Below are 12,445 nucleotides of genomic sequence, written 5' to 3'. Positions count from 1 at the left end.
CTGAAAAATTCGCTCCTGTCATTGAGAGGGCAATTTGAAGCAGTCGCTATGTGTGTGGCACCTTTCTGAGTATTTACTCGCGATCCTCCACCCCGGAGCTAAGCTAAGCGCGTGGGGATGCCGGCGGAAGGAAGCACCGGGCTGTTTTCGATCTGGCAATCGTACGGAAAGCTGCTTCCTTTCCACCTCCCTCCGCCCCGCCCCCACTCGCAGCTCGGCCGCGCTGGTGAGTGGCGGGCGGGAGGGCCGGCGGGCGGAGGGAGGAGGGGGAGCTGAGGGAAGGCGGGCCCTCGGCTGCGAGCTAGGTTGGGGGAGGGGAGGGGAGAGCCCGAGCGCTGGAGTTGGTGCTGGGAAACCCGGGGCTAATGTTGACAACAGGCTCGAGGTGAGTCCCGGGGAACCTCCTTCCCCTCCGCTCCAACGATCGGGAGGAAGCGGGGCTGGGGGGCACCGGCCTGGACTCGTACTCCCTGGGGGACCCAAGAGGCGCCTCCGCACCCCAGCGCTCCGGGGGTGGCGAGCAGGAGCCGGACCGCGGGTCCGGCGTCGTCCTCACACCCCTCTCCTCCGGAGGCTCCCATCAACGCGGAAGCCCCTGGCCCGGGGCAGGCAGGAGGTGCGGTTGAGGGGGTGCCTGCCCCACATGCCCGGGCCGGGCCTCGGGGCCGGAGGCGGGGAGCCCGCCGTGACGGGCTGCAGCCGTTTGGGGGTGTGGAGGAGAGCGAGGGGAGGTTGGGGAAAGCGCTCGGGGAGCCGGGAGGGAAGCGAGGGCGAGGAAGTGGGGAGGGTGCGTGTGTGGGAGGATGTGGAGCGGGGAGACCGGCCGGAGCGTGTCGGGCTCCGTCGGTGAGGGAGTGTGGGGTGCGAAGTTCGGGTTGGGGCAGGGATGGTGCGCTAAGGTGACCGTGGACCCGCGTGGGAAGGGGAGCTGTGGTGGGGAAGCGTGTCGGGCAGAGGCGTGTGGAGCAAGAGCAGGGGGTTGTGGGAGACGAGGGTGTAGGGGAAGGGGTTTGGGTGTATTGGGGCAGGCATTAGTGGGTGTACTTTGTTTTTTAGTCCCGTGGGCTGGTGATTCCTCACTTTGCCTTCATGCCGGGCCTCCTGGTCTTCTCTTGTTGGCCCTGTTGAAGTAACCGGACGATCGTGGGGTATTTGGTCTCCAGGTTGGCCAAGCAGAGCCAGCTTTCAGGCTTGAGGGGACACTCTGGACCGAACCGTCAGTTCTGTTGCTCCCTTGGGGCTTGTACGCAGTGATGCCTCAGACCTGAGGAAAACTATTACTCGCTTTGCTCCTTTAGCAGAGTTGTTGCGTTGTTCATGAGGACTGTACAACTCCTCGAGAAAATCGTTTTTGAACTCCGGTGAAATTTGTAAAAGCTTTGAAAGAGTCCTTTATACTGAGGACGTTCTTTAAAGTCGAAGACTGGGAGGTAATGCCCCTGTGCGGTTCTGCCCTTAGAACATTTTGAATGAATAACCGAGAATGAAAAGAAAAACTAGCATTCTTTTACTCTGGAGTATTTTCAGAGCAGTCTCTTTGTGATTTCATACATCGTCCATATGGTAGTTTGCGAAGGAATATCTTTGAAAGGGAAACACCCCCCTTTCTCTGCACTCTCCCCGTACACGCCATTGCTAATACCAGTTTTGCCAGTAAAGTAGTTTTTACTTTCTTCTGGAAGTTCAGAGTATATTTAGAAAACCAAGCAAAATATACAGCCCAAAGGCCAAGACACTATTTTGGGAGCTAGGAAGGTGGTTTTAAAGCATGGCTTCCTTTTAAGGACTGTGTGAATGTAATTATACTCAGTAAAATAGCTTGTAAGAGCTAATCATATCCAATTAAAAGGTCACTAATTTTTACCTTATTTTGAGATAGAATCTATTTAAAAGTTTTAGTTTTTATTTGAAAAATTTGTGAAACATTTTAGGTAAAATAGGTGTTTATTAAAGCATGAGTTTATTAAAATAATTTAAAGAAATTCGAGCGTTTCATTAAATATAATTTAACACAGTTCAGTTTTTGAAACTTGATGTGGTACAAATGCATACTGATCTGAATCATGTTGTTCGTATCTTTTATTTGTCTTTCTAAATCTTAGAGTCAGGGCATATAGTGGAAAAGAGCACTGGACACAGAGTTTCAACCCAGCCACTAAACTAGTTGTGTAATCTAAGGCAGGTCACTCAACGTAAAGATTGAGAATTGGAGGAGGTAAAATCTAGTACTCCTAACTTGAAAAATCTCTCATTTTAGGATGAACTTTTCAGTGTTCTCTGTGAAAGAGAATAAACATTTGTTGAATGCCTCCCTCATGCTGCTACTGGTTTAGAAATTTAAGAAGTTTGTAATTCCAGAGAGGTAGCAATAGTTCCATTTTATTGATGAGTAGACTCAGAGAAGTTACATTGCCCAGTTGCCATAGCTAGCAGTTTGCAGAGTTGGGACGCAAACTTAAAAGTCTGACTGACTTTAAAGCTCATATTACTTTCACATATTGCATTGCTGCCTTTACATGAACCTTTAGGTTTCCATCGTATTTTTTGTTCACTGAAATTTAGTTCCAAGTGTACTTTGGGTATATGTTTGTGATACAGGGATGAAATGATTCAAAGGAGATACCACTCCCAAGACTTAAGGGTCTTACTGAGAATCTGTTTTGCCATGCTTTAGAGCAGAATTTTATTCATGAATGACTACTACAGTTTGATGTAGAAGGCACTTAAAAATCTATTGAATAATTGAGTACTGTGGAGAGTCACAAAAGTCTGGGAGACTCTTGTGCTAATAAATGATGATCCTTTATGAATTTGTCAGATTCCGAGTGAATTTCTTAATGTTTTAACAGAACTTAATATCTAATTTCATCTTCATAGATGAGATATTAATTATAAAATTTGATGCCATTCTTTTTTATATCCTGAGAACTACACTTCCTCGTATCAGCTGAAATGTTGCTTGTTGCTGCTTCACAACAAAATACAAATTCTGTATAATCATTATTATTATTTTTTGCATAGAATTACAAACATTCCTAAGTAAGATTATCTTGTTACCTAGGAATTACCTGTCCCCATATATTGTAGCAGAGAATATGCCAGAAGTTGAAACATCATGTGAAAACTGCATAGCCATTATCAGGGACTCTTTCTACTCTGAGATACGTAATTCTGATTTGTTGTAGTCAGTATCTGTTGTCAAGTTTTCCAGCTGACAGTTTCATATTCTAAAGGTTCTTCATAACTTGAGTTAAGAGTATGAGTTCAGATTCCAGTTCTGTCACTAGCTGTGGCGGCCTTGGTCAGGTTACCTGGTCAGGTCTCCATTTACTCATTTATAAAATAGGGAAAGTAATACCCACCTCATAAAGATTTTAGTATCAAATGAGATAATGTATGTAAGATGTTTACTCTGGTACCGGTGAGTAGTAGCTATTAGTATTCAGTCTTTTGAAAGTTTGCTTGCTTTGCGGCAAAGGTGGTTATTTAATTGAAGCTGCATGAGAAATTGATAACTACACTTCCCAGATAATATAAATACTAACAGTATCTTACCACATAAATATGTAGTTATGCTCTTATATATTTTAATGATTGTTTGAACAGGATTAACAGCCTTTTTTTGTTCAAGTTCTACCAATGGTGTTAACTAAAGCCTTTGGGTGTCATTGTCCAAAAAAATGCATAGAACATGGAAGTGGAGGAGAATAAGAGTAAAAACAGAAAAAGGGAAAGGAAGAGGTGGCTGAGAGAAGGTACAGACTATGGCATGTGCCTCCAAAAATTACTGAAAGTGCTTCTGTCGGCTTAGATTGTCTTTCTGTGGTAATATTTTATTAGAGGGCTGAAATAAATGCTTTGTGTCTATAAAATATTATTGCAAATGTTTTCTTTGCTAACCTACTTTTTGTTGATGTAATTTAAAACCTATATTTGAAAATACTTAAAGAGTACTGTGTTTGTCTTTAGCTTGTAAAAAAAAAAAACTAGGTAAAGTCATTCTATACTTCTTAAATGGAAAGTATTTTGATTATCTTGGGTACAACTTTCAGATGATTTAGGAATTAAAACATGAAGTACTGTCCATAAAAGAAATTATATGAGGACATTAAGTTCTAAGTAGAGATGTATTTTTAGAAAAGAAAATCATGAATTTTGCTGGGGAATACATTTTTTGTTCCAGAGTTTATTTACAGTTAACTGTATGGAACCTTTACTATAGACCAGTGCTCTCCAAAAGAATCTTCTGTGATGATGAAAATGTTCTGTATCTGCACTGTCCGTACCCACTAGCCACATGTAGAGTTGAGCACTTGATATATGGATAGTGACTGGAGAACTGAATTTCAAATTCTGTTTAATTTTAATTAATTTACAATGTAAGTAGCCACATGTGGCTAGTGCAGTGGTTTTCAACTGGTGGTGATTTTCCTCCCAGGGGACATTTGGTGATGTCCAGAGTAATTTTTGGTTTTTAAAACTGGGGAGATACTACTGGCATCTACTGGATAGAAGGCAGGGATGCTGCGTTTAAACTTTGTGCAGTGCACAGAACAGCGTCTCCCTCCTCCCATCCAGAGAATTGTCTTGCCCAAGATGTCCTGAGGCTGAGAAACCCTGGGCTGGTGGCCCTTGTATTGGCCGATGTAGAAGAGAATATACAGTTTTTTTATAATCATTATTATGTTTATTTATAAACTAATTTTGACTAATACTAATAAAGAGATGAAAGGTCTAGTCCAGTTTGGGATAGTTAACAGTTTTTGTATTTGAAAGTTCGATAAGGTTAGAGCAATGAGGTGAAATTTATGAGTCTTCATAGGAGGCAAGAGCTCATTTATGCTCCCACTTAGATACTTGTATTGAATATTGTATGAAGTAGTGTCACCAGCATTTCTTAATGGCTGTGAAATGGGGGGTGTAAAACTGATTCAGAATGTTCTCAGTTACATACTGAAGTATTTATTATTAAATATGTTGTTTTGAAGTTGACAGTGGTTGAATCTAGGGAATGGTTACATGGAGTTCCTTATGTTGTGCTCTCCACTTCTGTTTGTGTTTATTTCCTTAATAAAAAGTAAAAAGAGAAAAAAATACTTAGACATAGGCATAACTAATAATCATAGAATATGGAATTTTATCACTGAAATAGTATTCGTTTTGCATGCATTTTATTTAATCTCTCACAATTGCCAAGTTGCATTAATATGTTCTGCTTAACAAAATAGTGTCACGTCACTAAAAAACGTCACTGCGTCTACAATGCTGACATTCTTTTACTCTTACAGATTGTCCTGGGTAACATAATGCCAGCTGAGCGTAAAAAGCCAGCAAGTATGGAAGAAAAAGAATCTTTACTAAACAGCAAGGAAAAAGACTGCAGTGAAAGGCGGCCAGTGAGCAGCAGGGAGAAACCAAAAGAGGAGATCAAGCTTACCGCCAAGAAGGAGGTTATTAAGGTCCCTGAAGATAAGAAGAAGAAACTGGAAGAAGATAAGAGAAAAAAAGAAGACAAGGAACGCAAGAAAAAAGAAGAAGAAAAGGTGAAGGCAGAGGAAGAATTAAAGAAAAAAGAGGAAGAAGAAAAAAAGAAACATGAAGAAGAGAGAAAGAAGCAAGAAGAGCAGGCAAAACGTCAGCAGGAAGAAGAGGCTGCCCAGTTGAAGTAAGAACGTTTATTCTGACTATTGATGTGCAGGAATGGGAAGATTGGAATGTTTTGGAAAAACAGTGATTATTTGAAATAAAACTTCCAGGGTGCAGTTTCTTGAGAGTTGGGAGTATCTTAATTTACTTGTTCTGTTAGTTTTACTGACGAGCGGCATGCTTACAGTGCTTTCATTCTTTAAATTCAATAATAGTGATCTTTAATAAGTGTTTTTTGAGGTGTGGGGCAATCTGGGCTGTTTTTGTTTTTTAAAAAAGCTTTTTTTCATGGTACCTTATGCCATCTTTCTAAGTTGAAAATCTTTAGTTTGTTTTTTTTCTTTTTGGCCGTGCCATGCGGCTTGCAGGATCTTAGTTCCCTGACCAGGGATCCAGCCCGGCTCCTGGCAGTGACAGTGCCAAGCCCTAACCACTGGGTTGCCAGGGAATTCCCGAAAATTTTTAGTTCTAAATGACTGCTATTTGTTGAGTTCTTATTATATGCCAGGCACTACGATTGTATCAGTACATGTCTTCAAGGCAGTCTAATGAAGTAAGCTCTGTGATCCTCGTTTTACGGATTAATAAAATGAAGCTTCAAGAGGTTAAATGACTTGCCTAAGGTCACAGTAAGTAGTAGAACAGCTGGGATTTGAACCTATGCTGGGCTGACTTTAAAACTTTTGTCCTTAAGTACAATTCCATAATGCCTCCCATTCTTATCTTTATCTAAATCTATTTTTAACCATGTAAATCTGTGCAAGTGATATAATGAACTGGTGAAAAACGAGGTAGTCCTCCTGGGAAGACTACCAGGATGTAGCAGAAATGACAGTTGTTGAATGGTGCATGAGCTCCTCCCTTCATATATATAATTTAAAAAGCTGTTTGCAAACATGAATTTTCATGAATCTCTAGAACAGCTCAGCTACCTACTTTCTTACCAAAGCTCTTTTGTACCTCTGTTTTTAATGAGGAACTGGAGCCTTGGGTCTGAAAAGCAGTAGTAGTGACCTGTTTTGGAATATTCAGAACCATGATTCTTGAGAGTTTCTTGCTTATTTTCTATTTTAGTTTTAAAAAAACAATTCACAAGGATGTTTAATTTCACTGTAAGTTTTGTTCTCTCACCCCTCCTATACAAAGAGCTTAAAAAAACAACAGCAACCAAAACCCCAACTTCTTACTGGGAAAAATTCAAGGGTGCAAAAAGTAGAATGAAATGATCTACCACCCCTCCCCATCTACGCAGCATCAACAATTCACATTTTTTTCCTTTAGAGTATTTTAAAGCATCACATTATTTCACCTGTAAATTTATAAATATAAATAAATACCTTAAGTAAGTGTGTGTGTGTGTGTGTGTGTATGTATATATATATATTAATTATATATCAAAGTGTTTCTAATAAAGATGGTAATGGAGTTCTTGAGTGCATACACGTAATGAGTTATGCTTTCTTAACGTGTACTCTCACTGCTAATCTTGCATTTCTGTGTGGCTGGGAGGCTTCCAAGAGATACTCACATGTCCCTGTTCCCAGTGGTAGATGCAACTCTCTGTTAACATATTGTGGCTGTTAGTGGAAAAATCATAGAATTATGTAGCTCAGGGATGGTTATCTCAGAAAGATGAAAATCTATTTTATTAGAAATTTATATTTTAAAGCTACATATTTTGGTATCTCAGAAACCTCAAAGTCAGATTGTCTCCACTCTCCCACTCCTGCCCAAGTTATTTTACTGCTTCTACAGTTTAAACATGTCCCATCTTTTTAGTGGAAACATAGGTAGATTTATTTTTAATTATTCTTTTCAGGATACACTGAGTCTGTTAACCTTTTATTAAAGTGCTTTTATCCTATAGTTCTTCTGGTTCCTATACAAGCTTTCTTAATTACACTTGAATTTTAAGACCTAAACCTAGCAAGTACTTTTATTAATAAAGGTTTGTTTAATGTTGAAGTATGGAGAAATGGTACGTAACATTTCAAAACATTTTAATGCATTCTTTTATAATGTTTATTCTTTAATTAAAATATTCTTTGTGGACATTTTTTGTTTTTCTGTTTTCCCAATGCTTTTATTTGTTTTAGGTTATCTTTCTCAAACGTATTACTTTGTTTTTTCATATTAAGCATCATGTGTTTTATCCATTTATTTTTTTTTTCAGCTTTATTGAGTTAGAGTTGACAAATAAAAGTGTTTTATCCATTTAGCTTGCCAGTTGGCAGAATGATTTTTAATCTAGTTATTCAGAATCCTCCGCTCTGCCACTTTTGGTGTTATCAGTAGAATGGGTTCTCATTATCTTAAGTCATTAATCAGATGTCTTTAGTAGTGAAAGGGCCTCTTGCATCTTTTGTTCCTCTTGGATTCTGTTGCTTTTCTGATCACCTTTTCATTGGCTTTCACTCTGATAGGATTCATCAGTGATGCTTCAAAATATACAGGGTATTTTACTTACGTGTTTGTTTGTTTTTTTATATAGAGAGAAAGAGGAATCCCTTCAGCTTCATCAGGAGGCTTGGGAACGACATCAGTTAAGGAAGGAACTTCGCAGCAGAAACCAAAATGCTCCAGACAACCGACCAGAGGAAAATTTCTTTAGCCGACTAGACTCAAGTTTGAAGAAAAATACCGCTTTTGTCAAGAAACTAAAAACTATTACAGAACAACAGAGAGACTCCTTGTCCCATGATTTTAATGGCCTAAATTTAAGCAAGTACATTGCAGAGGCTGTAGCTTCTATTGTGGAAGCAAAGCTAAAAATATCTGATGTGAATTGTGCTGTGCACTTATGCTCTCTCTTTCACCAGCGTTACGCCGACTTTGCCCCATCACTTCTTCAGGTTTGGAAAAAACATTTTGAAGCAAGGAAAGAAGAGAAAACACCTAACATTACCAAGTTAAGAACTGATTTGCGTTTCATTGCAGAATTGACAATAGTTGGGATTTTCACTGACAAGGAAGGTCTTTCCGTAATCTATGAACAGCTAAAAAATATTATTAATGCTGATCGGGAATCCCATACCCATGTTTCTGTGGTGATTAGTTTTTGTCGACATTGTGGAGATGATATTGCTGGACTTGTACCAAGGAAAGTAAAGAGTGCTGCAGAGAAGTTTAATTTGAGTTTTCCTCCTAGTGAGATAATTAGTCCAGAGAAACAGCAACCTTTCCAGAATCTTTTAAAAGAATACTTTACGTCTTTGACCAAACACCTGAAAAGGGACCACAGGGAGCTACAGAATACTGAGAGACAAAACAGGTGATTTTCAAATGTTTCTCAGAAATGAGAATTTATTTTGGAGCTCATACTTAAAAAATTTTAAAGTCTTCATGCCACTGAAAGAACTTTTGGAAAAGGGCTCATTGCAGGTGATTTCTTAACATTCCAGGAAAATTTCACAGTGTAACAATCTAAGTACTCATGTTTAAATGTGAGTCTTCAATAGATTTTTGTTTCTGATTTTGAAAGAAATCCGGCAAGTATGTGGTGATTTTTACTTTGTGGATCTGTTTTCTTCCTGTGATTTAAAAAACTCCTTAATGTTGAGGGATAAGTTTTCTTTTTCTGTCACTTTAACTTATCTGCTATTTTTCTGTGTGTTTCGGTGTTCCCTCTCTATAACAGGTTTGCTTTCATTGTTTTGTATTTTAAGTTTATTGATGTCACTGTTGATACTCGCTTTTTAAGAAAACAAGTCATTCATTATCAGTGATACTTTAGATTAGAAATTTGAAAAATAGTGTACCAAAGTAGCTGTGAAAAAATTCTTCAAGTGCAACTATGCATTTATGGGAGTCTTTCTCCTGGGGACATCCATTCAAAATTCTAAAGGAATGTGTGTGCCTGATTTAGGCCACCTTTGACAGTTACAAGATACTGTAGACTACTGTGTAGCATCTGCACCTAGAAGGCATCAACAAGCTAGAAGTAGGTGCAGTTGGTGGGTATTAGGTCAACTTTATGGAGGGTTGGATTTGGAGGAGGGCTGAAGGGGTACAGAAAGGAGGCAACAGCAGTAGCCTTTGGTTGGATACTCTATAACTATTTAAAGTGCGTGTCGTGGGGAGAACACTTATTCCTATAAGCCTGTAGTTGGAGAGGACTGACTGGTTTAAGTAGTTACCACTAGAAGGTGATTGACTCAACCAGAAAAGACTGCAATAGTGTATGCCGGTAGTTCAGTTAGGTCAGGGGTAAGATAGGTGCAGAGACTATATGGAAAAATCCTTGGTGGCTGAAGATCACTAAGAGGTGAGAATTTAAGATGGCAGCGGTGCTCCTTAATGTTTCTTAAAAAAAAGCATCCTCGTTTTTTTGCTTTTGAATAGCAAGGGCTGTTTTTTTAAAATAATTAATTAATTAATTAATTAATTAATTTATGGCTGTGTTGGGTCTTCGTTGCTGTGCACGGGCTTTCTCTAATGGCGGCGAGCAGGGGCTACTCTTTGTTGCGGTGCACGGGCTTCTCATTGTGGTGACTTCTCTTTTTTTTTTTTTTTTTTTTTTGCGGTACTTGGGCCTCTCACTGTTGTGGCCTCCCCCGTTGCGGAGCACAGGCTCCGGATGCGCAGGCTCAGCGGCCATGGCTCACGGGCCCAGCTGCTCCGCGGCATGTGGGATCTTTCCGGACGGGGGCACGAATCCGTGTCCCCTGCATCGGCAGGCGGACTCTCAACCACTGCGCCACCAGGGAAGCCCCGTTTCTTTTTTAAAATTTATTTATTTTATTTTTGGCTGCGGCTTTTTCTAGTTGCGGCGAGTGGGGGCTACTCTTAGTTGCATTGCGCGGTCTTCTCATTGCCATGGCTTCTCTTGTTGTGGAGCACAGACTCTAGGCACGTGGGCTTCAGTAGTTGTGGCACATGGGCTCAGTAGTTGTGGCACGCGGGCTCTAGAGTGCAGGTTCAGTAGTTGTGGAGCATGGGCTTAGTTGCACCGCGGCATATGGGATCTTCTTGGACCCGGGATCGAACCTTTGTCCCCTGCATTGGCAGGCGGATTTGAACCACAGCGCCACCAGGGAAGCCCCAAAGTTTTTTGTTTTTTTTTCTTTCTTTTTTTCCCCAAGTTTTCTACTCTTTTTCCATTTCTCGTGTGTCCTACCTAATACATCACAGCTGATTTTGAAAGTATGTTTTGATTACTTTTTATTGGCTACTTTAAGGGTTTTGTGTGTGTGTTTTTGATTGGCCTCACAGAAGCTTATAGGGTAGAGAGTCTGTAATGATTTAATCTGGTCATCCTTCCAATGCAAAATGGAATCCATTTTATAGATTATCTGACATAAATTATCCTTCTGAAAACTTCTCGAGCTCAGTGCTCTGAGCCATTCCACTGTTGGACATACCTATTTGCTAGGAATTCAAGCTGATGTTTAACGCCCCATGTAATGGTTCCCTTTGATTTACTTCTTTTTTCTGATACAGATGGAATAAAGCTACTCAAAGTGGGGGTCCATGAACTGTTTACCTGTTCACCATGAATTAAGCTGAGAAACTGAGACTAACCATTTAGACATTTTGATAGCAATTCTCCATTGCCATGATATTGTCACTGTGTTTTATAGCTGTGCTGTGATTGGAAAGAAAATTATTCCTTTATGGCAGATAGTTTGAGAAGCACTGGCATGTGACATGTCTCTTCTTTTACACCAGGATGTCTCAAATATTTGCAGACTGCCAAGATGTTTCCCTTTCATCTTCTCCAGGCTAAATACCTCTGGTTCCCTTAGTATGCTACATGATTTCCAGACACTTCACTATCCTTAGGACGTTTGTTTTGGATGCCTTCTTATCTGCTTGTGACCTACAATTCCATTAGTTTTTATAGCTGCCTTGTCAGTCTTGACTTTTTGTTACACCTAAAGACTAATTTCTCAGAGGAACTGCTGCCCAGCCAGTTCTTCACCTCGAACTAGTGAAATAATTTTTTTATACCTAATACAGACTTACCTCTTTGAAACTTTATTTAGATACTTTTGGCATATTATGTTAGCCTAATGATAATCGATGATGATGATGATGTGTGTGTGTGTGTTTGCTGCACTGCGCAGCTTGTGGGATCTTAGTTCCCCAACAAGGAATTGAACCCAGGCCACGGCAGTGAAAGCACTGAGTTCTAACCACTGGATCTCCAGGGAAGTCCCAATGATGTGTATATTATTAATTGTACTTATGCATTGGTCACATTTAGATTAGATAAGGAGACCTTTTTTTTTTGTTATTAAAGTCACGCAAGAAAATTTTGAACAGGATCTTGTGTTGAGAGCACAGCTTTATGGCCTTTTTCTAGAAACTTACTCATTTTAATACAGAACTATTAACTATGGTTGGTTATTAGAGGAGGTTATTTACTAAGTGTAAATTGACCTTAGCATGGTAGCAGTTATTTTATCACAGGGACTGTCCAATTAGATGCAGTAATTTGGGGGAATGTGAGAATCTTAATCACAATGTAGAAAATAATTGGCATATAGCTTAATAAGTCACTCATGCCTTAGGATAGCTTCAACTTGAGCAGCCTCTGTAGTGAGGATTTAAATGCCTGACTGAGCAAAGAAGACATGAGGAATTGGTTAGTGCAGAGTCCCTACTTGGCCTAATGTTAGTCTCCTTACTTCTAAGAGGGTACGTTACAGTTAAAATGACCAGTTTCCAAAAGCTTCTCGCTCCCAATCATTGTCCAGTAGGTGTTTTGAAGTTTTTCTGTATCATAGGAATAAATCATAGGCAATCGTTTTTTCCCAGTAAGGTTTCTCTTAGGCATGATAATGCTAGAAATCTAAGT

General features: G+C 39.9%; 1 protein-coding gene across 7 annotated transcripts in view; it reads left to right on the top strand.

Moving 5' to 3' along the window:
• The first annotated feature begins 205 nt into the window (after positions 1 to 205).
• UPF2 (UPF2 regulator of nonsense mediated mRNA decay) overlaps positions 206 to 12,445 on the top strand; it is a 211,066-nt gene continuing 198,826 nt past the window's right edge. For 6 of the 7 annotated variants that reach the window (XR_012330375.1, XM_073801546.1, XM_073801542.1 and 3 more), the window contains exons 1-3: positions 265 to 385; positions 5,289 to 5,665; positions 8,138 to 8,917. Coding sequence is in view for 6 of the 7 variants with exons in the window: in XM_073801546.1 (XP_073657647.1) it covers positions 5,307 to 5,665; positions 8,138 to 8,917 (1,139 nt within the window). In the remaining variant the exon portion in view is untranslated. Of the gene's footprint in view, positions 227 to 264; positions 386 to 5,288; positions 5,666 to 8,137; positions 8,918 to 12,445 lie in introns of those variants that run through there. The other variant, XM_073801544.1, reaches the window with a different exon arrangement.

The sequence above is a fragment of the Tursiops truncatus genome, chromosome 2 (assembly GCF_011762595.2).
Source record: "Tursiops truncatus isolate mTurTru1 chromosome 2, mTurTru1.mat.Y, whole genome shotgun sequence".
NCBI classification, from domain to species: Eukaryota; Metazoa; Chordata; class Mammalia; order Artiodactyla; family Delphinidae; genus Tursiops; species Tursiops truncatus.
The sequence above is the reverse complement of the archived record's forward strand: the minus strand, read 5'-3'. Positions and strand labels throughout refer to the sequence as shown.